The 22,443-nt window shown below is 41.1% G+C and overlaps 3 protein-coding genes across 12 annotated transcripts in view; 2 read left to right on the forward strand and 1 right to left on the reverse strand.

Moving 5' to 3' along the window:
• The window catches only part of LOC102215251 (cyclin-dependent kinase-like 5), a 52,079-nt gene extending 41,334 nt beyond the window's left edge, over positions 1-10,745 (forward strand). For 3 of the 5 annotated variants that reach the window (XM_005732355.2, XM_005732357.2, XM_005732356.2), the window contains exons 12-19: positions 174-1,212; positions 1,621-1,722; positions 2,123-2,228; positions 4,777-4,900; positions 5,117-5,222; positions 5,401-5,523; positions 6,966-7,127; positions 7,671-10,745. In XM_005732355.2, the coding sequence (XP_005732412.1) occupies positions 174-1,212; positions 1,621-1,722; positions 2,123-2,228; positions 4,777-4,900; positions 5,117-5,222; positions 5,401-5,523; positions 6,966-7,127; positions 7,671-8,030 (2,122 nt within the window). In that variant the 3' untranslated portion in view covers positions 8,031-10,745. The remainder of the gene's footprint in view (positions 1-173; positions 1,213-1,620; positions 1,723-2,122; positions 2,229-4,776; positions 4,901-5,116; positions 5,223-5,400; positions 5,524-6,965; positions 7,128-7,670) is intronic. The other 2 variants (XM_005732359.2, XM_005732358.2) reach the window with 2 other exon arrangements.
• A 74-nt stretch (positions 10,746-10,819) lies between these two features.
• On the reverse strand, positions 10,820-15,689 carry LOC102214975 (retinoschisin). The gene is made up of 6 exons (XM_005732354.1): positions 15,588-15,689; positions 15,244-15,269; positions 14,950-15,148; positions 13,014-13,155; positions 12,733-12,928; positions 10,820-11,296 (listed from the first exon to the last, which is right to left on the reverse strand). Exons 1-6 carry the CDS (start codon positions 15,640-15,642, stop codon positions 11,144-11,146), a joined length of 771 nt encoding a protein of 256 aa, XP_005732411.1. The 5' UTR covers positions 15,643-15,689; the 3' UTR covers positions 10,820-11,143.
• A 2,129-nt stretch (positions 15,690-17,818) lies between these two features.
• The window catches only part of LOC102192022 (AP-1 complex subunit sigma-2), a 28,342-nt gene continuing 23,717 nt past the window's right edge, over positions 17,819-22,443 (forward strand). For all 6 annotated transcript variants that reach the window (XM_005732360.1, XM_005732363.1, XM_005732364.1 and 3 more), the window contains exons 1-2: positions 17,819-17,895; positions 20,016-20,194. In XM_005732360.1, the coding sequence (XP_005732417.1) occupies positions 20,016-20,194 (179 nt within the window). In that variant the 5' untranslated portion in view covers positions 17,819-17,895. The remainder of the gene's footprint in view (positions 17,896-20,015; positions 20,195-22,443) is intronic.

A 22,443-nucleotide genomic window follows, 5' to 3' on the forward strand; every position in this document is an offset into this window, starting at 1 on the left:
ACAGAAAAAAGCTCATAATAAACTGCAGGTTTCATGTCATTCATATGTATTGGGAAGAACAGGGGTCTTGCAATTGATCCCTGTGGAACACCTTTCCTTATTAAATGCAGTAAGTGGTACCTTTGCTGCCACTGAGTTCATTATTGCATGTTTTTGTCTCTGCTTTTCCTTAGGAGCCATGGGGGAAAGAGCTCAGGAAGCCACCGCTCCAGCAGCAGAGAGTGCTCCAGCTTACCCCGACATGAAGACCTCCACCCCAACAACGACAGCTTTCTCAACGGCAACATGTCTGCAGCCATCAACCTCAGCCCCACACTGCATCCTAAGAACTACCAGCCGCAGATCTTCAACCACTCCACCGCCTGCAGCATGGACCTGGCCAGCAGCAACCTGCCTCATCTGCTCAGCCCCGGTGAGACCAAGTCCAAGGGCGACTTTGAGATGAACTTGGGGTCCAAGGTGTCAGATGGCCCAGGGGCGAAGTACCTCAAATCCAACTTCCGCTCACAGCAGAACCGCCACTCTTTTGTAGAAGGGAAGACCAACACGCTTCAGTCAGGGGACAAACACAGCCGACACAACTACATGGAGTCCCACAGCTCCACGCCATCCTCCTCTAAGTTTGCCTACCTGAACTTGTCCAAGAGCTATGGCACGCTTAGCGATGCCAAGTCAGTGGGGAACTTAAATGATGTGCATCTTTATGCAGATGAACCCACGTCTCGCTATTTTCCTTCCAGCTGCCTCGACCTCACAGCTCCGGGCAGCCCAGCGGCCCGCCGAGTGGAGAGGCTGGGACCTGGCACAGGTGGCCGAGGAAGCATGCGCTCAGAGAGAGAGAGCAACACTCTGGACTCCTCCTACAGGCGCTCCTCCACCCGCCATAAAACTTCAGAGGAGTCCAAGTCACCAGACTCCCTGGATCCCGGGGAGAGCGAAAGGAGCCATTCCCATTCTCTCTCTGCCCCACATGACCCTCTGTCTTATGGTCAGGGATACACCAGCCCCTTCTCCTCCCAGCAGAGGCCACACCGCCACTCCATGTACGTACGGAGGGATCACCAGAGGACGCACGGGGGAGACGAGGGACTGTTGGTCGGGCAGGGAATACCCACCAGAGCCAGCAGCCTCCAGCTCCTGTCCCCACAGCTGCAGCACCGCACACTGCCTCGCCACTCTGGGGGCTCCTCCAGAGAAGAAGACATGAGCAGGGTCAGTCCTCAGCCCACATCAAAACTCTCCAGCTTTAGGGAAAGCCTTCAGGATGTAATCATAACAAATGCCTACACCAGGTTTTGTTGGACGGCTCTGCCTCAGTCTCAGTTTGTCCAGTGACGCAGCCAGGACTTATTCTGGTGGCGTCTGAAAACATGGTGTGTGTTTAGGTTCTCAGCCAGTTTATAATGAATTGGAAAGGCAGGATTAGCATAGCTGCAGCTTCATCTGTGAACATTTGAGGTGCTAAGAGTGTGGCTTTCTTTTTAGGACATGCAGTGAATCATGCTACCCGTATATTTATATATACTGTATACACACATATAGTATATATATACCGTGTGTGTATTTGTATGTGCTGCAATGCTGAGCTCACTTCATGCTTCATCATGTCTCCATTAACAGAACGAACAGGCACCCACTGAGGTCACCCACAGCAGACCTCCAATAAGGGACTCCACAAGGGACAACACCGCATCTTTTCACACACAGCGGAAAAAAAGCGAGGTCCGACATTCTGCCTGCACCCACCATTCCCCACCCACATCCAGTCTTCCGAGCGCGCGGATGTGGGTGGATACTGCTGTCATGAACTGCTCTCTCTTTCTCCTTTTTCTCTGTCTCTCCTGCATCAGATGCCTCTTCATTTTCTCTGTGTGCTTTGCTTCCCTCTAATGTGACTTCTTATGGTAGCGCAGTCGAGCTCGTCATCGCATCGCATTTCAGTTCTGGGCTACATTTATAGCCCGCACAGATGTTTTATTATAACAGCCAATCATAAATCAATACGCCCCCACCTTATTTTTCTGTCCCTTCAGGTAAATAAAGGTATCGTTTCAGACAGAGAGGCATGCAAAGCAGGCAGCCTCGGAGATTTTATGTCATAAGTTTCTCTGTTGTGACTCAGGTTGGCTTATATCATGACCAGCAAACAGAAGATGGAGGTTCTTCCAAAGAGAACCGCAACATCTACAGCGAATCCATGCCAAGGCGGGTGGGCAGCTTCTACAGAGGTTGGTTTAATCAGGAGTGATATTTATGGCTGTGGCTTTCTCGCTTTCATTGCTGCAGTAAGGGGGGAAGATTAACTCCAGACACATCACTAGAGGGAATATTATTTTTTACTAATCACTGATCAGCTGCTTCTATATAGAGAATTATTATATTATTGCAGATTCTTGAGATGTCTACACTAAGTTAGAGAGAAATACAGCTGTTTCGCTCAAAACTAAAAATAGCCATCTTATCACCAGACTCGGTGATCTTCATCCTCTAATGTCTGTAGATTTCATAGCAGTTGATTAAAACGGTCGGGCAGTGGGCTCGTTCAAAATCAAAAGCCTTACCTAAATTAAATTTGGCTGATCTCCAGTTCGAGGTCATCTTCGCGGGCATGTCCAGACAGCTGCTATTTTTAGCCCACTCTCTGGAAGTTCTGTTCTTACCGCTTCCACTGTGCACTCGGCTATTTCACCACACACCTCAAACTTGAGAAGAGAGCACAAAACTTGTGTTTCAAACCGACTGGAATTTCACAAGATAACCGCTGGCGATGAGAGCTGGGTTTCCAGCAACAGCTAAGCAGTTTGCAGCCATTTCCACCAGATTTGCCTCACTGTGGTTTTGTCCACTTTCCAAAAATTAAAATCAAGTTAAAGGATCACAGTTTTGACATGTTGGAGGAGATTCAGCACACACTGCAGAAGTACAAGGAGACAGAGATCTAAAAAATAATAGCAGCACTGAAAATGATCCAGTGGTGCACAAGAGGATGATCAACAGGAGATTGATCAAAAGGAATCGTGTTTCATTCTTTTAAGCCCGTCCTGGAACTTTTTACTCAAACCTAATTACAATATGTCAGGAAGCTGCTGAAAGCAGGCTTAAGAGTTTTGACAGTAACGCAGACTGACTGAGATAACTTATTAAAAGATGTGCTTGCCACTGTTTTGGAGTGCACAGTATGCTATAATGGAAAGAACATCTGATGCTAATGTGTTCAACTTCCTCTTTAAAGTAGTGTCCTTGAGGCAGCAGCTATTTTAAGACCAAGCCATGTGTGGCTATTCAGACATGAGGACTGGCTCCATTGTATCACAATAGTGACATTTCAACTGGAGTATAATCTTGAGGAAGAAGGTGAAATTACAGTGAGCCAAACAGGGCGAAATGTAGTAGGTGGTGAGCACACCGTGAGCTAGCAAAGACTGCATGTACCACCGCTACGGTCAACTGGACGCTCTCCTTTAGATATCTCAGGGAGTCACTTCAGCTTTGGGATGATTTTGTGATTGTTGGGGACAAAAGTGTGATGCAGACTCTTCAAGCGTGTTTCTGAATGTGGTTGCCTTTGGGCACTGCAGAATCTTCCACTGAAAATTGAAGAGCGTCCCTTTGCGAAGCCTTAAGCTGAGCGTTATTGCCCTCCTGGTAATGTTACCCGGCTTAATCCTCCTAAAAGGGACCATGACTTGCAAAATTATTTTGTATTAGACAAAAATGGAATTTAGACCAAGCGCAGTAAAGATCCAAAGGGCTGTTTTTTCCTCATAGACTTCAGTACGGCCAAACTTCTTTTTACAAGCAGAAAGGATGCAATAATAAGCACTTCTTTGCTTCACATTTATACAGTCTGTGGTCTGAACAGGACTTCGCCATAGTTGTTGCTAACCGTTGCTGCTCTACACACGTAACTCATTCACATACATATAATGCTACACCTGTGCATTAGCATTAAAATGGAATAAGCTCTGGTTTGCTGAAAATGAGTTAAACCATATGGAAATTTGTGCATTGTTTGGCATTAGTCCATTTCCATAATACGAGGGACGCAAAAACTCCATCAGGGTATTTTTATATTCGCTTTTTTAGCATTTTTGGGGGCGGCCAATGTTTGAAACTTTGAGTTTGACACACGATTACTTTAGTGTATGAATTTGCTTTAAAGTCTAACTTATGGAACTGCACAGGAGCCTTTGTGGGCGCCATTGTTGTTTGCACTGGTGTGTCAAGTCGTACTTGGAGAAAAATCTTGAGGAACGCTTTCAATTCAATTCAATTCAATAAACTTTATTGATCCCGAAGGTTGGCCCCGAAGAAAATTGGGTTGCTTTTATTGAAAGGAAGAGGAAGGTCAAAAGAGAGAAAAGTAAAACATCTAATTGAAACAGAACACCATCGATCGCATTAGCGAAATGCACAAGTTTGTTACATTTTCAGTTCGCTGAGGTCTTTTGCGTGTGACAATCAATTTCCGATGTTTACACGGCATGTTACAGCCAAGCCGACCTGTCACAGCTGTTAAAGTCTACAGCACTGTTAGTTATGGTATAAATTTCTATTTACTTGCAGCTTTTTAAAATTATACTCCCTGTTTTTTGTTGTGTATCTTTGGAAATCTCGAGTTATGTTTTAATCTTAATTTATTTGTATTACCCGCCTAAACTTTAGATATATGTTTGGGTCAGAGCTAGAATTATGACATCTAATGACCTGTGTTTATGTGTTTATTTCTCTGTATATTGGACGTAAATTAACCCATTTGTTGTGTTTGTTGAACAGTCCCGTCTCCCCGGCCAGACAATTCCTTCCACGACAGCCGGGGTCAGAGTCGGGGCTCGGGCTTGTCTGGCGACGGCGGCAGTTTGGCGAATCACTCCAAACGACAGCCGGCGTTTGACCCCTGGTAATTATATCTTCTAACCACGACCGAAAATAGTTTCACACCAAAAGAACAGCAGCGTTTATTCTCTTCGCTGTCTGTGGCGCTGTCAGAACAGTATACCGTCAGATTTAATTTCACACCGGCCACATGACGTGGCATTTTTAACAGAAATTCTTACTGGGAGTTAAAACTTTTTAGCCGAGACATCACGCTCATTACTCTTTGTTTTTATTTCAGGACTGGCCCAGATACTGTAGTCTTGAGTGCCTCTGAGCCTTCCAAAGAAAAGGAGAAGCAGGGTTTCTTCAGAGCAATAAAGAAGAAAAAGAAGAAATCTCAGATGGTATGTTGTGTGTGAAGTACGTCTGAGGACTTACGCCCACATGTGGATGCAGTGTTTTCCCATCTATGAGCCTCATCGGCACCTTTACAGAAATATAAAACCATTTATTGTTGTTGTTGTTGTTGTCATGTGCATCATGTTTACCTCTACCACCAGTCATGTGCCTCTGTAATTACAGATGGAAGTCCCTGATGGAAGGCCTCCTGTCATCAAGAAATGTCTTTTCCCTCTGTTTAGCCCAAAGAATAACATAAAGCATAGTTCCTCTGTGAGAGTCCTCCCTGTAGTGTCCTCTCCCATGGTACATGCTGTTTTACACTATCCTACTCACCTCCTGCCTCTGTGTCACCCATCTAACATTGCATGCTTTAACAGCATTGGTCAACACTGTTTTAATGTGTGATTTTTAAGCCTGGTTTTCCTGGTGGTGAGTTGAGTGAATGAATCAATAAACCAGCTGGATCCATCTATTCGAGAAAAAAAAAGCTCCCACTTTGAAGAAAAGCATGCACTTGACTGCAATCGGTTTAAAAGGATGGATCTGACGGGTCATTTTTGTGCTTCTGATCACTCGCCAGTGATTTCAGCCATGGCCCTAACAGCATGTCTCTGCTTATGAGCTGAGGATGGACGAGAGCGCTCAGGCTTTAGCTGAGCACACACGGTTTCAGGAGTTTGCGTGCTTGTTTTCACAAAGCTTTACTGCTTACCGGCATCATGCAGAGGCATTTGATCAATTTCTCTATGTGCACCTAAACCCGTGACTTTATTACAGAGCAAAGATCAGAAAGTGATGGTGGAGCTACGATAGTACTTGCTTAATATAAAAGCGACCACATTTTGGCGTGTTAAACTAGCTGCCAGCTCTGTGGCAGTGGTGGTTCAGCATGAAACAGGTGTTTGAGGCTCTTTCTTCCCTTTGCGTTTCTATTTATAAGTGACAGTTTGCTCAGATTCGGGGAGGGGGGGTTACATGCTGATGACAGAGCACAAATAAATGCAATCTGGCCAGGAGGAGGAATCAGGCAGTCAGACTCGGAGTCGGTGGAAAACGGCATTTACTGCATGAAGAGGATATCATTTGAACTGCGTTTGAATTACGCTCAGAAAACATCTTTTATTTATCAGAAACGAGTGGAGTGTTCTCTTCTCTTCCTCAGATCAGCAAACACATTGGGGGTTGGCTTCTGATGCATGTTTTTTGTCCGTTTTCTTTTTATTTCTTCTTCACTGCACTGGAGATCAATAAGTAACAACGCAGGTTATCAGATGTAACTTCACATTTATGTCTGTGATGAATGAGCGCATGTAAAGGGTAACATGAAACACAGAAATCTGTTTACTGAAGACGCTCATTTCCAGCTCAGACTCTGATAGAGTAGCTTTTGCATGACTCACAGTTCAAAATAATCCTTATTTAAGTTGATTAGCTGTCTAAAAAGCACAATTTTAGCTCTCTTTTCCTCTCAGGTACCTTTCTACTGATTGGCTGCTACTCAAAAACAGAAGGTGCAGGGATTGCCTATTCTCTCTGACATCATGCAGAACCAGAAGTAGAAAAAACTGTTAGAAATGAGTGCTTAGGCCAGTTGGAAACGATATAAATTAACTTCATAAATAAAAACAGTTTAGCAGATTATGTGAGTGTTTTATGTTGCCCTAAACATTGTGCACTGCTGTCCTAGTCATGAGTGTGAAATGTGATTGGATGAGTAAATTATACCTCCGTGCTCTGTGTCACAGGTTTCCAGTGAAGGCGTGGATACGGTCATCCAAAAGTCCTCCAGGTCTTCAAGTCACCAGAGCAACCGCCACAGGTCACGTGACAAGAGCAGAGACCGGGACCAAGACCGAGACAGGGACAAGGACTGGCCGCCTGAGAAACTGTCCGATTCACACTCTTCGGTGAGAGTTCTCCTCGTGCGCTGTTGTGAAGTGCTTGATCTAAACATTTATTCATGAGCTGCGTTTCGTTACATACGCTCTTCCCGAGGAGAGCGCCAAATAGAAATAAGAGCAGGTATCCTCGTCTAGAAGATCTAATCAATGCAAATCAGCATCACCTGCTAACCAAGATGTCAGGGAGAGAAAAAACAGATGGCGAACACAAAGGGTGATAATTTCTTCTAGAAAAAATGCTCTTTTTCTCTCCTAAAGATTGAAATTTTGTATAAATGTTTCAAGAACTGAACTGTAACTGAGCCAAATAAGTTGCAGACTTTTATATTTTACCAATTTTCCTGTCTGTCCAGGATGATTTAGTAATCAAATAAACTGTGACTCAGATGTTGGTGTTTAATAAAAGCAAAGACACACCTTAATCCCTTCCCTGCAGTAATCATAAGAGACTGTCTGACTGGACTGATCGTCCGTCATCGACGGGATTAAACCTGTCGTGAGCGCAATTTTTCTTTCCTCTGATATTTTGTGTTCTGTCGTGTCTTTCAGAGCCAACCGCTGAAGTCGCTGCGCAAGCTCCTGCACCTTTCCTCCTCATCGTCCAACCAGACCGCATCTTCTGACATGCGCTACCAGCCGCTGCCTAACTCATCCTCTGCTCAAGGCGGTTTCACCGAGAGCCGGGGTCACTCAGGGGTCAGCACGCCCCAGCTCAAGGCCCGACAGTCAGCGTACCCGCTGCCCGGACAGCTGGATTCGGGCTGGCACACGTCCGCCCTGGGCCGCCCCGAGGGCAACCCCTACCCGGAGCAAATGAGCATCAAAGGAGGCCAGAACGGGCACGGCTTCGGACGCCCGTCCAGATCTCGTATGCCAAATCTCAACGACCTGAAAGAGACAGCTCTGTGATCTCCAGCGCCCCACTGCTCTCACGCGTGTGTCAGACTCCTCTGTTACCACCTCCCTCCTGTAACACCTGCTCCACACACACACACACACACACACACACCAAACCATCAGTTCAAACACTGCTTGCAAACAGGCCAAAAGCCTTTTTACGTCCAGATTTTTTTAAAGCTTCCATGTTTGATAGACTTTATATTAATACCTATGTAATTCTGATTATAATTTGTATTATAAAGTAAATAAATTACAAATTCAGTGTATATATATATAAATGGATAGATAAAGTGTAGATTTTAAGTGTAAGTATTTTTGTTTCTATTAAATATAGAAATATAGTACATTTTACTGCGTAGTATTATTTAAGACTAATCTAAGGCATTCGAAGCAAATGCAGTTTTATCAGTTGTTACAATAGAGATTGGTAATGTCAGTATCTCGTGTTCATCTCGTCCAGGATTGTAATTCTGTGTCCAAGCTGTCTTGCCTATGGATGTGCTCTGTCAGACTGGTTACAGACGCTCAAATGTGCAACTGCGAGCCAGTGCAGCCGTGTTGAAATCTAGCTAAAACCTGTGCAGTTTCTCTGAGCTGAAATTGACAATCTAAAAGCTTACGTTTTATTGCTCTTTTCCTTCTTTCTTTTTTCTGAAAAGATTTTAGGTTTTCCGTCTTAAGTGCAGCCATTTTAGAAACTACGGTGCCATCAACTAACAGAAAGCCTAACCTACATCGCCCTCTGTGGGAGATATCGAAGCACTGCATTTCCTGTTTTCTGACTGAGATTGTCAGGCACATTTAGACTTTTCCATGCACTGTATGTGTAAATGACCATTTGCATAATATAAACCAATGTTACGCAAATAGAGCAAACCTCACAGTTTAAAACAAATGTGTATCTATACAAAGGAGATGCAGGAGCGTTAACGTGCCCTTACGGATGAATTATAACGTGTTCAAATGTTCTGCAATGCTTTGAGCAAACGTCAACAAACATCTGCAGCTGATAACGAAGGAAGTGGCTTTTCTCTGAAAACTACAGGATTCAATAAAGACTCTGTTGTTTGATTTTATTTTATTTTTTAAACTTCCAAGTGGTTCTGCTTGTTTGACCAGTTAAAAACATGTAGAAATGCACCCAAAAAAAAAAACCATTTAAAGTTTAACTGCTGTAAATGTAGATTTCTTTATTTTTTAGGAGGTAACAGCAGTTAGAGGAACACATAAGCCATTCTGGGTGTATGTGGTACAATGACTCCCAGCCTGTGAAAATAACCCAAGCACCACTCCTCCACCTGTTAGCTATTTAACTCCACACATTACAATATTTAAAAGTGGATATTACAAGTTTTCTTTGTTTAATACACTTAAACTGTCAATATTAGGGTAATGGAACAGCATCTCTTTTAGTAACCCTTTTAGCCAGACTGACTGACTGACCAGATGTTTCTGCCATTCATACGTCCATTTACTTGATTTATATACATTCAGTTTTTCTACCAAGCACATTTTCCTTAAATATCAATTATATGAGTAATTAAACCTTTGATTTTGTTAATTTCAGCTGCATTCTACTCCAAATGATTACTTCATGTTTATTGAGGGTAAATAATAATTTTGTTTTGAGTTTACACTTAGCTGTTTCAACTATTTATCCATTATTTTAATTACTTCCACCTAACCATCCATTTAAAAGCTCCAGCTTTTTCAGCTAGTTTAATGTTTTCCAGCTGCTATTTTCCCATTTATTAAATACTTTAAGCTGAACTATTTTTCACATTTATCTATTTCTCTGTTTTCAACCGTTATTCCACTATTAGCCGTTCCAGCTATTAGTTGAACGTCATCAGCCGTTATATTTTTTTATTTTTTTGCAACAGTTTCTTTTCTTCTTCTCTTTTTTAATTGAAGCTAAAATATGCTTATCCCAGCCAATTATCGATGTACTCTGGCCTTTTCTTTCTTTAGCCATTTCACCATCGCCCCCCTGTTTTCTGACTGAGGTCGGCTTTCCTTTAACATTAACCGTTCGCCCATTTCTTTCCACAGCTGTAGTATTTCTTTCAGCTGCAGCATCCTCGCCCTGGTTGGGAATCACTGTACTGCTGTATTTTTAACTGTTTGCACACACTGAACCACTTGGGATATGCTTTGGAGAAATCTTAAAATGGAAAGGCAGCGGGGGGGCAGAATCTGTACTGTAACGTTGTTTTTCTGTTGGAAATAAAGTGCCATGAGAGTAGCTTGGCAGAAATAAATCCTAACCTTTTTAATGTTGCACTTTGAAGAGACTACGTGGCTCAGCAATATTGCTCTGTAAATTCTTCCTCACTTTCATGTTCGTGTGCGCAGTGTGTGAATATTGAAAGACGAGGGAGGGGGGGGGGCCCCCGCCGGCTCCTGCTGTAACGCGCTGAGCCCAGACATGACCGTGTCGTATTGTGTGTGTGGTGCATCTGTAAGGACTGTGCACACTCTGTACTTGACACGATACGTTTCTCTCTTTGGATTATTGTTTCGCTGAAGGAGCACCGTGTATTATATTAATACTGATGTGTGACTACTTGTTTGGTAATATTTATAACAGAGGATGTTTATCAACTGTTTAAATGAAATCAAGTATTAAGTTTGTGCTTTTATTACAGACACAAATTAGTAGCATAGTCAGTGTTTATCTGCTTTTTTTTTCCAACAGAGCATTTACATGACAGCATAAACTCCCAGATGAATGCTTAACAATTTTAGATTATTCATGTTTACATATGTAACAGTAAATCTCAAATAAAACAAGCCCGTTTGATTTGACTCTGAACATGTAGAAGCTTTTTTATTTCCTGACACAGTTAATAACTGCTTTATTGAAGGTAACAAATTTCAATTTGAGCTGAAACAGTTTGGTGTTTACGTAACAGCACAATGCGCTTTTGGAAACTTTAATACAGACAAATAATCCATCAGAGGACACCAGAGATGTCCACCTGCCCAGAGAACTGTGAGCCTCACCAAATGGGGACAGACTAGACTTGTATCAAAGGACCTTACAGTGTTAGACAAATATTCCCCTTTTGGCAAGTGACAGGGTTGGCAGGGGAATGATGGTCAGTGAGGTAAGAAACACTTCAGGTGCATTTGTTCATGCACATCAGCAGCTCCATCCTCATGGCAATGCGGGTGTGCCAGCCCAGCGGCAGCAGGCGTATATAACGAGCCACAATAGGCGGGCGCAGCAGGTTTTGTACCGTGGAAGAGCGATCGGAGTTTCCGTAGAAGACCTAAACAAAAAGAAAGTACACAGCATTTAAACATCCAGAGTGCTCATTTTGTATCATTTAAACACACAATAATCAGAAAAGGCTCATGAAGAGGACCTTCTATGATTGCTTCCACCTCCATAGTTTTATTCTTTGAATAGCTTTGCATGATTTCACAGTTCAAATACTGTAATCCTTATTTCTATTAACACTCAGTTCATCTACTATATGAATCAAGCAATTTTAGCTCCCTTTGACTCAATTTTACTCTGATTAGCTGCTCATCATTAACCAGAAGCTTTGATTTGCACAGCTGTGTGCATGATGTGACCATATTAGTATCCTATATTTTTGATAGCTTAGAAAGCCAAGCCAAATAAACTCGGCAGCAGCTATGTGTGGTGAACTACTAAATCATTCCCGAGGACTTAAAGCAGTACCATATATATAGCAGAAAAGCATAATAGGTCCACATAAAATTACAATATAACAGCCTCTTAGTTGGATATATTTAAACACTTTAGTGTGTACTGATTGGTGTAGGCCAGAGATTTCAAACTCATTTTATATTGTGAGCTTTATGCGGCTCACTTCGAGCATAAATCAAATCAAAATTAATTTATATAGCACATTTAAAAACAACAGTTTTGATCATAAAATAAAAATAAAAATAAGACAAACACAACGCAAGACGAGACAAACATAGAAACCAACCAAATGATAATCAAACTATCTTACATCAAAGCCAGAGTAAAAAGATGGGTCTTTAAACGAGATTTAAAAGACTGAACAGTCTCAGAAGAGCGAATGGCAAAAGGGAGGTTGTTCCACAGTCTAGGAGCTGCAATAGCAAAGGCACGATCGCCTCTGGTTTTCAACCTAGACTTAGGTTGCATTAAGATCTTAATGCTTTTATAGGATTATACAAATGAATAAGTTCTGTTAAATAGCTAGGGGCAGTGTTATTTAAGATTTTATAAGTGAGGTGGACAGATGAAATGCCCTTCTCTGTCAATGTAAAGATGTTTAACTGCACATATAAACCCTGAGATTACTGCAATTTAATAATAATGATGGATTGCATTTATATAGCGCTTTTCAAGGCACCCAAAGCGCTTTACAATTCCACTATTCATGGAAGAGGCTGCCATATCGCGCCATCGGCCCCTCTGGCCAACACCAGTAGGCGGTAGGTAGGTGAAGTGTCTTGCCCAAGGACACAATGACCAGGACAGAGAGCCCAGGGATCGAACTAGCAACCTTCCGGTTACAGATGAGCTTCCCAACCCCTGAGCCACGGTAATCCCAATAACAGATCTCAGTTTTTCCAAATTACAAAGAAATAATGCTGAAGTAAATGAAAGTGGAAATTTTGGGGGTAATTTAAATGGTAAAAAAGCCCACAGGACTCAGTTATTATGACGCTTTCATATGTGACTCCTGTTTAGTGTACCTACCCTGTTATTTCCAGTCTGGTCTTTGTAGTAGATCCAATTAAGAGTTTCTAAAGTGCGGTACTGGATGCTGTATTTAGTGATCCACTCATCAGCGTCGCAGCGGCCCTGGGTGAGGACACCCGACACCACGCTCACCTCCTTCAGGTCGATCTGGATCCACTGGTACTGATCGTTGAATTTGGACAGCCATGCGCACCTAACAAAGATTCACATTCCCAGTTATTTGTTTATCTGGGGTGCGCTGTGTGACACAAACTGGAGACTGGGTGGCCTTGACTCACCCAAAGCCCTGGTTGTTAAGGCGAGCCTTGTTCGGGATCCAGGAGGAGTACCAGCCGGTGTACTGGTCCTGACTGGAGCAGCTGATTTGGTCTGAGGTCACAGATCCAGATTCAAATCCCAGCGGTCTGTGGTACGGACATTCTGTGAAAGGAAACATTTCCAGGTTACTGTGGCATTAAATCGTATGAATTCCTGAAAATAAACACTTAGTAAACTTTCTAAACACTTCCAATGAGCTGGGATGCAGCGATTGGTTCGTTTTTGTGTTAAAAAATGACTTAATGCCATTTGATGTTTTGAAGCAGAGCACAGGGTAGATTTAACTGAGCACAAACATTACACGTTCACATGGTAGCAACTACACTATGTTATGTTCTGTATGGGGTGGTCATGATGCTATACTATCTGCCTTTTGCTTAGGCGAGCAGTGAGCAACAGGTACCAACAACCTTACTGACATTGTGCAAGCACAACAAAATTACTGTTGTGCTAAGCTCATCAAATAACAAAAAAATAAATAAAAAGTAGAAAATGTTAGAAATATGAAATATCAAAATATTGGATTAACATTGCAAAAAAACAACAACTGCATATTTGTAGAAAACCAAATCAGCACAAAGATCTCACACCAGCTGTCAGCACTGTTGTGGAGAGGTGATGAAATGGACTTGTTTTGCAGCCACAGGACCAGGACACTTTGCAGTCATTGAGTCGACCGTGAGCTCTTCCGTATATCAAAGTATACTAGGGGCAGATGTGAGGCCACGTGCCCCGCAGTTAAAACTTGCGCAAGACTGGGTCATGAGGCAGGGCAATGATTAAAGCCCAGCAGCATCTCTATCAAGGAATCAAGGTGCTGCCAAGGCCGAGTCAAAGTCCAGACCTCAGCCTCACTTTAATGCTTTTCACCTTAACCTCAATGAACTCAAGGAATGCTGTGAAGAAGCGTGCGACAAAATCCCTCCGCAGTGATATGACAGAATGATAAAGTCATATGGAAAACAATAATTTCAAGTCATTGCTGCATAATGCTTCTGCAGTTTCACAATAAATAATGACACGGTGGAATATGTCATGTGTCGTCCTTCATCTGATGCATTATTTACCCAATGTTTAAGACCAGGTAAGGACCAGATGGTTTTCCCGGTTGGTTAAACCAAAGAAGTGAAACAGGGTTTACTTTCTTTTTTCCATGATGATAAATTGACTTCAGGTAATAAAAAATATATCAGTTACTTCAGATGAAAATTACTCCCTCTCACCCCTGACTGGATTGGTTTGAAGCTGTCAGAAAAGCGGATGATAGAAGTGATAGAAGAGCTGCCTGAAATGAAATGTTTATTCCATTTTAAAGACATTAAGAACGCAGCAAAGTATCCTCTTCCAGCTTTTCCTCGTGTAATAGTCCAACTTTGCTAATCAGAACTCTTGCATGATGAGGTAGAAGAAGATGATCGGGGCATTTTCTGATGTGTGCTTCCTTTGCTGGTATCATAGGTGAAGGTCATGGCCTATTTGGGCTCCCTAATCTGTTCGTCACATTCCAGCACAGGTAATGAGATTATCTGAAAAGCATTTGCCTGTGCAAGCTTCTTCCTCACAGCTGTTCATTTCTTAACCTTCAGTGCAAGCCTCTTTCATCTTACAGGCTGAAAAACTGCAAGATCAGAGAGGTGATTGTGCACTGCTGCAGCGTGAAAGCACATGAGGACACAGCCAGCCTCCATCAGCTGTTTGATCCATCACAGATGTTAAATAAAGATCCACAGGACACAACTCTGCCCACCATTCATCTTCACATGCGTGACTTTCTCCTGCAAGTTAGTGTCCTTTGTATAAAGGGGAACCCATTAATCACTTTTTAAAACCTAAAAAAGGGCATCCAGCATGAGTATAAGTGAAACAGACAGAGGACTACACAGGTGGAGTCCTCACCTGGCATGCAGTTCAGCAGGTGACTTTGAGATGGTGGCGGTGTTGGCAGTGAGGTCGGGGGAACAGGTGGGATGACAGCAGGGATGCGTGCAGATTCGCAGTCACAGGTGCAGGCTTTCTCTTTTGTGCTCCAGGTTTCGATCACCTCCTGGTCCTCCTCCTGCAGGTCCAGGTCCTGGATGACCTCCTCCTCCTTCTCCTGGAGATCACACAGGGTGGAATGAATCGAGAGTTTGCTCTCAGAGTTTAAGACTTTTAAACCACATTTTAGACCTTTTTGAGACTCTTTCTTACCTCCTCTGAGTGAACAGTGACAAGGGCTATACACCCCATTGACAGAAGCATGAAACGTAAGAGCAGATGATAGAATAAAATGTGTAAGAAAAAAGAAAATGACCTAAAAGAAGCACCATGTCAAATAATCTTATGAATTATTGGATTGCATCTGAGGATTGCATGAAGGAAAAACACCAAGGAAAAGCTTTTTACCCTCTTTATAATTTCACTTGCAGCAGCAGCTTTTTTGTGTAGTACTACTCACTGCTGTTTTAATAACTTGTGGGACCATTAGCATTATCATAAAGGCACAATAACTGTTGCGATTATTTTAAGGCAGGATCAGCTGCACAGTGACTTACCCTGAGAGAGAAGCAGGAGGAAAAGCACAGCAGCTCGACAAGCAGGCATCTCCATCTTTCCTCTTCAGCTGTGCTGAAATGAGATGTGTATGATACCCACTGCAAGTGGATGGGATTACTGTAATCCACAGGCCTGCAATGGCCTTACCTAATGCTCCTTATTGGCCCTTAGACACCTCCCTCAGGTGCTCTTGCACTGAATGTCATCACCTCATCAATAAAAAGTGGGCATCATTCGTGATGGCAGTGGTGTCTTTGAGGTTTTACACTCAGTTGAAAAAGCTAATTTTGTCACTAAGGTCATTTATGGTCCTATTATACATCACACATTTGTGTTTATCATAAATATACTTTTTCATTTATCTGTGCCGGATAAAGGCTGCTTTAGGTAAGCCATATCTAGACACAGACCAGTACCAGCGAATTAGTATTCAGTTTGGGTACAAACAAATATGATCAAATAGGCCTGAAAGCAGCAGGTTTGTCTATGACAAAAAAATCACTTTAAATTCAAAGAAATCAGAAATAGTTACAAACATTTTAATATTCGTTTAATATGTTTGACTTACACTGGGATGGATCACAGTTACCCACAATTGCCATCATCCATAAAACTCACAACCTACAAGTTTAATAATTTGTTTAAAAAGGCTACTGTAAATATAGGCGGAGATTTTAATTTTGTAAGCTTGAGACTTACTTACAATTCAGAGTTATCCCAGCATGAAGAGATGGGATGTAATCTCACATCTGCTTGTTTTTGCCAGTTATCTGGCTGATAATTGTAATTTATAACATGACAAGTTGCCCTAACGTGCCTGAAATCTTATAAAAGCTGGTTGTTTAAATGTGGGTCAAAAAGATGACCATGGCAGATGTTGCAAGTTGATTGTTCCAAAAGTCTTATTTCTAGAATATTGAAGCTTTGCAGTGACGTTAATCCGTTCAAATCCCCAATCAGTGCTGGCTGTCCAAGTAAAATAGACACACTAGAGTTCCAGTTAGGAAACCACAACAGTTTCCCCACCAAGTAAGCACAAAGTATTCGGTTTTGAGAACTTAATTTTCTATTCAGATGTTCATTTTGCCCTTTAAAAAGTTTGCAATCCTGCACCTCTACCATTAAAATGTCTTGGAGAGCTTTGTTTATAACACCTTTAAGACCAGATCCTCAGGTGACACACACACCTGCTTTTAATTAAGATCCATTTCCATCCTTTCATCATCATTTTCATGTCATTTACCGATTTTACAGTATGTTTTTGTAAGTGTTGGCCTAGATGTTTTTTAGGTTTTGCATATATCATATTCTTCTACAGCACATGAAAGTTATTGGCTAAACCTGATACGCTGTATCCTTACTCTTATGAGAATACTTCTGTGTGTTTTAACTGACAAATAAAAAAAACAAAGCTAACAGTAAGTACCGAGGCTCAGTTCAGCACTGCAGCTTGAATTGCCCAAGATTTCAGTTTTAAGTGTGGAAAAAGTTCTCTCAGGTGTGTCATCACCTGACAGGTTGTGGACTGAATGGCCACTCTGCAGCACACAAACCAAACTGAGTCAGATGGGAGACTTAATGTATGTCGGAATGGCGCAAGACTGCTATTAAAATGTTTGAAGAGTTTAGTGAATGATCTGATGTGTTTCAGCAGGCAAAAACTTAACTCCGTAAAAAATCCACAGAAAGGGACGTCATTAACATGCAAAAGTAGAAAATAAATAGGGTAGGGAAAATTTAAAAAGCCAAAAATACATTTTTTGCAACATACTGTGGTGCTTTGTCTTTTTGTCTTTGAATGGTTTTTGGCCAGCAGAAACTATTAAAATGACAAGGAAGGGTAAACTTAGACATAAGAAGAATATAATGTATATAGAGAGATTATATTAAATAATAAAATACATTTTTAATTTTGTAATAGATTCAGTGTAATCAATTTAAATATTTAATTATTTTTTAGATTTAGTAATTTAATTTTTATTTTTTCAGTTTTTGTTCTCCATATCTTTTCAGTCTCACTTCAGGTTGTTCCGTCTCTGTTTAATCATTCAGCATATGTTTGAGGTAATGAAGTTTGAATGGGCGAGACGGAGTGGTTTGATTGCTGTCCGTAGCAGCCAATCATTTCTATGTTGTCTAATTAGCGCGTTGACAAAGGCGGGGACTACAAAAACGTGTCAGCCAATAAAAATCATCATGTTCGCCCTAGTGGCCAATCAAAAGGTTGTTATAGACTGGCCGTGTTTCGGGGTGGTGTTGGGTGGCTCATTTCTTCCGAGGGGGGGATACACAGTGTTATTATTCAAGGTAAGTAGTTTTGAATGTGTGAAATTTTGTTTTCCCATTAAAATGTACAAACGCGCTCGGTCACCTGTGGGTTTTTTTAACAGGCTCTATGATAACAGGACGTGCTAAAGGTAGCAATCGCTGAATAACGGTGTTAACGGTACTTCCTTTCGTCTGTGTTCATAGCGGCTGAAACGGGATGATTTCAGTCATGTTTCTGGTTTAGCTACATGGATTTAAATGCTTTAAAATTTGGCCGTAAAAATAACTGTGGGGTTGCATGTGTTTGAATGCATTTAGTGAATTTAAAACATGCCCTGTGCGCTGTTTTCCGTCAAGTGTTTACCCTGTATTTAAAACTGAAGTGAAAATAGTGTTGGTATGATGGAGGGCTGTCGAAGTCGATCGATATAGCTTTTTTTTGTACCGATACCAAGACTCATTCTTAGTAATCCAGGGGATTGGTATCAAAATTTACAGTCAGATAAAATGCTGGTGCTTTAGCAATATGCAGACCACATTTTATGACAGGAAAGCTGTTATTCAAAGCTTTGCTGCTTTTTTTCTAATTACTTATACATTATAATGTGTACATGCAACGATAATTGGAGTTGATGCGTTATTGTTCTGTTATTTACTCTTAATTTACTCACTTGTTTTTGGCATGCCACTTTGTCAACTTTTTAGTGTTGTGCATTTTCCCATCCTTATTTTTCATGTATTTTTAAGGGAATTTGAATAAATTTAAATGTATTACCAATACCAAGAGAAATCCTTGCAGTAGACTGGCAGCCTGTCTGTGGTGTGCCCAACCTTTCAGCAATTGGCAGCTGGGTTAGGCTCCAGCCCCTCCCTGAAATCCTGATTTAAATAAGCGAAAGAAAGTGGATGGATGGATGGATGAATGGAATACCAATAGAATTGACAGTAGATACTCCTCTTTTTTCTGATAGAGAACTGGGTTTCTCTGTTACTACCACACTTACTTCTTTGATCAATTTTAATGTTCTTCTATTGCAGTTTTAGCTGTTTGGGGTAGTCTGAAGCTCGCTGTTAACTTAGGTGAAGGGATGCACACAACTACTCCACTAGATATTTAAACATTAAGCAAATTATTATTATTATTATTATTATTAATGTACAACAATGTTTTTGTGTTGGTTTTAAAGCACTGTTTACACAGGACTTGCAGCAATGTCATGACCATAGATGATAGAAAGTCAGTAATATTTGGAGAAGAAAAGCAACAACAACAAAAAAACATTAGTGACGTGATGTAGGTAGGGTCCTAAGATAAACCTTCCTTATTTCAAGATGAACAATCGAAGCTACTGAAAACAAGATTGCAGGATACAATGCATTGGCAAATGACAGGGTAGTAAATACATTATTAGGTTACCAGAGGCAACCAGATTCTTAAGTGCCTATTACAAAACTAACCATCAGCTTCAGTGTTGTTGTTGGCTGGTGTTAGCTATTTTCCGATATATTGGTATTGGCATGTATATTAGATTATAAATGAACATTTAAAAAGTGGAGAAGAAATCACAGAAACACCAGCTGTGTTATTATGAGTAACAATGTAATCCACAAGCTTTGGGATAATTAAAACAAGATTATTTTTAAACAATGCTGTCATACTGTCTCAGTAAGGATTGTTAAACAAATACATGTAACAGATGTTAGGAAAATAGTTGATGTATGTTACAACTGTCTAGGTTTTGTATGTCAGAAAGGAAAAAAAATATTGGCTTATGTATGAGAGTTTTAAATAATCAAATATCGGTTACAGTATTGGTCTAAAAAAATCATGTATCAGTCAAGTTATAATCTATAGCAGGCTTTTTATCTTTTACACATGGCAGCAGATCATCCAAAAACAGCAACTCACTGTCTAATTTGCACTGGTTGTCCTTTATTATTCATTTTCCAAAATTTGATTGACCTGATTAAATTATTTTTAGGCATCATTTTTATTCAATTTAACTTGTCAGCATGTTACATCACATAAAAAGTGCTGTGAATTTCTTTTTTGAATGCCTTTTTTGTGTCTCTTTGTGCAGATGTCTTTAACCACCCACTCCTTCCTCTCATGTCTTTATTCACAGCCCCTCTGTTTTTGTGTCATCTCTTCATTTCAGATGCAGTTCATGCTTCTTTTCAGTCGGCAAGGCAAGCTTAGGCTCCAAAAATGGTACGTGCCTTTGTCTGATAAAGAGAAAAAGAAGATCACCAGAGAGTTGGTGCAGACAGTCCTGGCACGGAAGCCTAAAATGTGCAGCTTTCTGGAGTGGAGAGACCTTAAAATTGTGTACAAGAGGTGGGTAGGAACTGGACTTGTTTCTGAACAAAATGTGTTCTGGTTGAACGCCCTCAGAATAGAATATTTTCACACGTCCCTGGGCAATTCATAGGCCCGTCATTCATAGACATGGCTCTGCTGGGGAATCAGGAGAGTGTTACCAAAGAGATGAAGGCATCATCATGACAGCACTCAGACTACAACAAGAAAGAGCATTAATTTAGTCTCATTATATCCTGTTGCTGTGCCAACGGACAAGGAGGCAGACTGCTTGTGAACCGGAGTGACCCCACTGGGATGGACTAACAGAGCCCCTGAACTGCTGATCAGTCTGCAACCATTGCCCCACCACACAGATGTTTATGTCCTCAGTTAAATTCTCACTAAGTGTTAATAGTTCTTAGTATTTTTTTTACATATGTAAAAGATAGATGTAGCAAATGTGATATTACCCATTGGTTTAGGACATTTTGAAGGACCGCCGCTAGGATTTTGACCATCACTGTGTTGGGTTTTTGGAATCAGAAGTGACCACATGTGAACAACAGGGTGGAGTACTAAGTTATCAGTGTGTTATTAGGCCTTGTTAGCAAGCCATTTCTTTAAATGATACTGGTGGATTACCAATGGGTGCTAAGTAACAACTTAAGAAAAAAATCTAAAATTTCACTCAAATTTAAATTGACTGTATAAATGCATGGTGTTTGATGGCCTTGGTTTGGAGCCACAGTATCTTGGTACCTTGCAGTTATTGAGTCGACTATGAGCTCCTCTGTATCTCTTCTAGAGACAAATGTGAGGACGTCTGTGTGACAGCTAAAGCTTGTCTTAAATTGGATTGTGCAACAGGACAATCCCAAGCATAGCAGTAAAATCTCATGGTTATAGCCACTGTGACATTGCCTGTTAGTTTGTAGAAACTGATTTGAAGCCTGATTTGAAGCCTTGAGTTTAGTATTTTGGTAACTCTTCCCTCAACATGATAGCCACAGCCTAAAGCACGTTCAGCTTCATCATCTATTTTACTCTAAATGGGACCATAATTTATAATATGAATATCAAGTTGGTTCGAAGAAGGTCTAAAACCAGTGACCAAGATCATAAACTTACCGGGAAAATGTATGCTTAGTTTGTAGATAATGTGAACTGTTGGGTAATTTTCCCAAAGGGAGGGAGGGAGGCAGGACAAAAGACACGCTGTGGAGGAGAGCCAGAGATTAATGACAGCTAATGATTAAATGCAGAGACTGAAAAGAAGTGAATGAACAAGAAGGACTCGGTGCATCATGGGAGGCCCCCAGAGGCCTAGGCCTATTGCGGCATAACTGAGGGATGGTCACCTGATCTACCTATAAGCTTTATCAAAAAGAAAAGTTTTAAGCCTAATACTTAAAAGTAGAGAGGATTTTTGTCCCCTGAATCCAGACTAGGAGCTAGTTCCACAGAAACCCTGGAAGCTCTGCCTCCCATTCTACTTTTAAATACCATATGAATGACAAGTTAGCCAGTAGTCCAAGTGCAAAGTGCTCTATTTGGTTGATATATTATTATGATGTCTTAAATATAAGATGGGTTTAGTTATTCAAGACCTTGCATGTGATGAGAAAGAGATTAAGTGATTCTGGATTTAACAGGGAGCCAATGAAATGAAGGCAAACATAGAAATATGTCAGTGCTCTCACTACAGAATTCTGGATCAACCGAAGCCTTTTCGAGGATTATTTAGGACAGCCTGATAATAATGAATTAACAGTAGTCCAGTCTAGAAGTAATAAATACAAGAACTAGTTTTTCAGCATCACTCTGACACAGGATGTTTCTAATTTTAGCAATATTGTGCAATTGCAAGAAAGCGGTCCTACCTTTTTGTTTAGTATGTGCATTGAATGACATATCCTGGCCAAAGATTACTCAGACATCCCTCACAGTGTTATTAGAGTTCAAGGTAATGCTATCCAGAGTAAGCATCTGGTTAGATAATATTTTTAAAGCTGAGTACAGTAACCTAATTTTTATCTGAGTTTAAAAGCAGGAAATGAAATGCCGTAAATATCTTTAAGACATTCCTACATTTTAACTAATTGCTGTGTGTGATATTTGGCTTCAGGGATAGATAAAGCTGGGCATCATCTGCATAGCAATGAGAATGTATGCTATACCTTCTAAGTATACTGCTGAAACGGAGCACGTATAATGTAAATAGAATTGGTCTTCTTTTCTTTTATGCATGAGACAGATTTCTGGATTGTTTAGCTCTGGCTAAAAGT

Source organism: Pundamilia nyererei, unplaced genomic scaffold (assembly GCF_000239375.1).
Source record: "Pundamilia nyererei isolate P.nyererei 1_Seehausen unplaced genomic scaffold, PunNye1.0 scaffold00046, whole genome shotgun sequence".
NCBI lineage: Eukaryota > Metazoa > Chordata > Actinopteri > Cichliformes > Cichlidae > Pundamilia > Pundamilia nyererei.